Raw genomic sequence first — 5,182 nt, 5'->3', positions numbered from 1 at the left:
CTCATACATTGCTGGTGGGGCTGCAAATTAGTGCAGCCTCTCTGAAAAGCAGTATGGAGATTCCTAAGAAAGCTTGGAATGGAACCACCATTTGACCCAGTTATCCCACTCCTCGGTTTATACCCAAAGGGCTTAAAATCAGCATACTACAGAGATATAGCCACATCAATGTTCATAGCTGCTCAATTCACTATAGCCAGATTGTGGAACCAACCCAGATGCCCTTCAGTTGATGAATGGATAAAGAAACTGTGGCATATATATACAATGGAATATTACTCCGCCATGAGGTCCCCAATTTTTCCATCCTGGCAGCTCCCTTATATAAGGCTTCAAAGGATACTCCCACTGAACCTCTCCTCAACACAGTGAAAGCCCCTTTCCAGATCTTAAGGAAAGCCTTTCTTCAAGCCCCAGCCCTACACCTCCCTGACTTAACCAAACTATTCTACCTGTTTGTCTCTGATAAATGTGGGTTCACCCTGGGGGTCTTAGGACACATGTTTGGTCCCACTTTTGGACCAATAGCATACCTGTCAGAGGTTAGACCCCACTATAAGTGGCTGGGGGCCATGTCTTAGAGTATTAGCAGCAGCATTTGTCTTGATTCAGGAATCAAAGAAACACTCTTTTGGGGCTCCCACTGAAGTGCTCTCACCTCATCATCTGTCTAAGCTTCTTACTTATAAAGGGCTGCAAACGCTACCACCCTGTTGGGTGTTAGCCTTACAAACTGCTCTTATCGAGGACTCTTCCATTTCCTTTAAAACATGCTCTCCTTTAAATCCAGCCACCCTCTTACCCCTACCTTCCAACATACATGCTTCTGCAACCCATAGCTGCCTTGAGACCCTGGAGGATTTACTTCCCTGCCCCTCTAATGTCCAGGAAGGAGCACTACGCAACCCTACTTTCATATGGTTCACTGATGGAAGCTCTTTTCTCCATAAAGGGATCCAAAGAGCTGGATATGCCATTGTCTCTCTTAAAAAGGTGATAGATTCAGGACCACTACCCAACAACACCACCAACCAACAGACAGAACTAATTGCCCTTACCCACGCATTCACCCTTGCAAAGGGACAATCCCTCACAGTCTACACTGACTCCAAATATGCTTTTCACATTATCCTCTCTCATGCTGCTATCTGGAAAGAGAGAGGCCTTCTTACTACAAAGGAAACTCCATCACCAACTCTAGTTACCTTCTAAAACTGCTTGAGGTTGTTCGTCTCCCAGCAACTATAGGCCTTGTACATTGCAGAGCCCATCAAACACATCAATCATTCATCTCTTCAGGTAATAACAAGGCAGATGAGGAGGCTAAAAGGACTGCCCTCTCGTCCATGCAAGCCCCTATTATGGTTCTCCATGATCCTTTGCCTCCACCACCCCCCAACAGGGAAACACTTTCCTATCTCCATCATCTGTTTCACCCCAACATTTCTTCACTCTTACAATTTGCTAAAACTCATCTGCAACTTTCCTCCTCTGATATCTCATTTCTGAAGGAACTCTCCTCCTATTGTGAAATCTGCCTACGAACAAATCCTACAGCTGTCAGGCCCCACATTTTTCTGAGTCACCAAGCCCATGGCACCATTCCAGAGGTAGACTGGCAACTTGATTTCACTCACATGCCCACAGTAAGAAAATCTAAATACCTATTGGTTATGATAGACACCTTCTCAGGATGGATTGAAGCCATTCCCACCTCCAACAAAAGGGCAATAACTATCTCTACCTTCATCCTTCATGAAATCTTTCCTCGCTTTGGATTACCTACTTCCTTCCAGTCAGATAATGGACCTGAATTCATTTCCCAAGTCACCCAACAAGGCTCTTGGGCTCCCTTGGCATTTCCACATTCCCTTTCACCCAAAGTCATCAGGCAAAGTAGAAAGAGCAAACTGAACTCTTAAAAATGTTTTAACCAATCTCTCTTTAGAACTTCACCTCGACTGGGTTAAACTCCTGCCCCTTGCTCTTCTGCATCTTCACTCACTCCCAAAGAAACCAACTAATATTTCCCCTTTTGAGTTAATGTACAGTTGTCCCATCCTGCCCCCTGGGATAGTGCCCCTTCCTTCTCTTCTTCCTTCTCAAATATCCATTCCTCTTCTAAATCACATTCAAGCATTTCAGTGGGGTTATGCTGACTCCACCCTACCTAAACCTTTATCTGGCCTCCTTAGCCAACCTCTTCAAATAGAAAACCAAGTTCTTATTTCTCCTCCTCAGGAAGCTAAAATCCCTCTATCTCCCAACTGGCAGGGACCCCATACAGTGATCCTGTCCACACCAACAGCTGTCAAGGTACAAAATCTACCAGGATGGCTGCACATTTCTCAGGTTAAGCTCTGTTCTCGGTCCACTAACCCTTCTCCAGCTCCTAATCCACAGGCTTCTTCCAACCAATACTTGGTCACTCCTGTGGGACCCCTTCATCTCAGACTGAAGATCATAAAGCCCTCCACCCATTCCCCATTCCAGAAATTGGGAGCCAGACGAATGAAACACCAGACAACCACACCCAGCCATGAGGACTGGATTCCTGTTTGTAATTTTCCTAAACACTGAATTTTTTTCCAATAGAATGCCAGCCAAAAAGGGGAGCCCCCTGTATTTTACTTCCATGTCAACTAATCAGCTTGTATTACAGAAAATATCAGGATCTTACAGAAAACAGAGCCCAGCTACAGGTGGGTCCCCAGAGGAACTATCAAGTTCCCAACGCTTCCTGCCACAAAGATATCTCTCCCTTGAATCAGCTCTACGTCCACACTCAGCAGGAAGTAATTACAGAAGACTGACCTTCATCCATGTACACAAAAAATATTTTTTTTAATAAAAAAGGAAATGGGAAATAGGGGAATGTAATGTGTAAAGCTGCCCACCTCTTACGTTACATGAATTTCCAGCTTACGCTGCCACCATTTTCCTGCTTCCCACGTTATGTCCTAACATGCTATTGGTTCACCAGTCAGCCTGCAAGAATTCTCCTCCACAATTGGTTCCTTCCAGCCTGTGAGATTCCAATATCTGGGAGAAGCCATACGCCACCTTTCTCTTTTGCCCCTTCTTTTCACCCTGAGCGGACGTGCTGATCATCCACATAAATAAAGTCTCTTGCGTGAGATCCGTGTCTGCGGAGCATTTTTTCTGGGAGCTATCAGCAAGCCACAACTGAGCCAGTGACCCCTAACACAAAAGAGACATTAACTAATAAGGCGAAAGATCATAAGAGATCGCGCCATATTAACACTACTTATGCGTCACCTCTTGGCTCAATGCCAGTTGCCATATTAGGGCTGCTTAAACATGTCTCTGCAGTGAGGGAATGTGAGTGGTGTTTTCTCTGTTCTTTCCCATGGAGCTGTGTTAACAGATTTATAAATGCAGGTTGTGATTTTTCCTGTAAATTTGAGCCAACACTGAAAGAATGAACATTTTTTTAAGCTGTTTTAAAGAGTGAACATTTTTTAAGCTGTAAGCTGTTCTAAAGAATGAACAGGTGGCGTGTGGGTGCTGGGACACCAGCCTGCCACTGTGTCTGGCCTCGGCCCTGGCCTGAAGTGAGTCTGGATCCCTCATAGTCCAGGGTGCAGCTGGTCCCGGGTTGAGATGGAGCAGGAGGCTGAGGAGCTGAGCCAGTGGCAGACTGCGCACCAGCCGGTCCCTGATAACGAGAAAGCAACGTCCATCTTGGATATGTCTCTGCCTTCCAGAAGTAGTGGAGCACACACCTCTTGGAACCATGGCCTACCAGACACTCAACACTTTCCTCAGGGCACAGAGATGTTGAGGACCTTTATGGTGTCTGCTGAGGCACCTGGGCAGAATATGGGTGAAGTGGGGCCACAGTTCGGCATGACACTACCTGAGCATTGTGTGAACTGTTGCCCCCAAGCCACTTTCATTCTTTCCCAGAAGACTTACTCTCAGGGAGTGTCTCTCTCCCAGCCAGGGACAATGATGTGCAAGGAACCCCAGATGGTGATGCCCTTAGGAGAGCCCAGTATTCCAGGAATGGCCAGGACCTTCAGTGAGAATCTAAGGATACCCCCCAATAGGCTGCCAGTCTCAGCTTCAAGTGACATCTCGGTGTCCCATACCAGTGCCCCAACAATGCCTTATTCTGATCCTCAATTAGTACCTTCTATCAGAGCCTCTTTAACTCCTAAAATGTTATGGGCCCCAAACATGCCCTCCACTGAGACCCAGGCTGTGCTCCCCTCCATCGTTCATAGGTTGCTACCTAGAGATCCCTATGACCTTGGCATGCCCTCAGACAAGTCCCAGTCTTTGCCGACTTTAGAATCCCATGACTCTCTTGTGAACCAGTCAGATGGCCAGGAAGACAGCTTCCTACTTGAGCAGCCAACCCAGGCTCCAAGGAGAGCAGAGAACTCTAGTGTCCAGCAAGGGGCACCCAGGAGGGAGTCCCCACTTTCAAGGCCTTATTGCTGTCAGCATAAGAACTGTGGAAAAGCTTATACCAAGCGCTCTCACCTCGTGAGTCACCAGCGCAAACACACAGGTGAGAAGCCCTATCGATGCACCTGGGAAGGCTGCACGTGGTCTTATTTTCGTTCTGATGAGCTTGGACGACATATGCGGATACACACCAGGTATCGACCATGTGGATGTGATCAGTGTGGCCGACAGTTCATGAGGTCTGACCATCTCAGGCAACACCAAAGGATTCATCAGCGGCTGCCAGAATCTCCAGACCCACAGGCCAGCAGTGGACAGACAGATGGTCCTCTTGATCCTGGTCTTTAGGTTCATCTCCTCCTCTCATGTTTGCTTTTCTACCCGGATGCTGCCTGCCTCCAACCAGCTCATCTCTCGGTAGGAGCAGGCCCAGATGAAGCCAAAAGTTAAGAGGCAGTGTCAAAGCCCAGATGAAGTTCTGGACGCCATCAGAGTTTCCTCAAAACGCTCAAAGGTTGTCTAGAATGCCCTCACCTCTCTGGGGACACCTACTTTTGAAGTTTTCCCAGACAGAAAGATGAGCACAGTGGAGACTGAGAGCTTTATTTAAAGGCTCTTTATCATGTCACTCCAGGGCTGGAAACCTTTTAGTCACTCTCCTTTGCTGCTATATAAAAATCCAAGGTTTGGTCTTCCACAGTTTCCAGAGCCAGACTATGTTCAAATCATGAACTTTCCACTAACT

At 47.0% G+C, this 5,182-nt stretch overlaps 1 protein-coding gene across 1 annotated transcript; it reads left to right on the top strand.

The window, feature by feature from the left end:
• Nucleotides 1-3,624: 3,624 nt before the first annotated feature.
• LOC306650546 (Krueppel-like factor 17) lies at nucleotides 3,625-4,785 on the top strand (the record flags this gene model as incomplete). Its single annotated transcript, XM_079122583.1, has 1 exon — nucleotides 3,625-4,785. One exon carries the CDS (start codon nucleotides 3,625-3,627, stop codon nucleotides 4,783-4,785), a length of 1,161 nt encoding a protein of 386 aa, XP_078978709.1.
• Between the last annotated feature and the right edge of the window lie 397 nt (nucleotides 4,786-5,182).

Source organism: Sciurus vulgaris (assembly GCF_902686455.1).
Source record: "Sciurus vulgaris genome assembly, chromosome: 2".
Taxonomy (NCBI): Eukaryota; Metazoa; Chordata; class Mammalia; order Rodentia; family Sciuridae; genus Sciurus; species Sciurus vulgaris.
The sequence above is the reverse complement of the archived record's forward strand: the minus strand, read 5'-3'. Positions and strand labels throughout refer to the sequence as shown.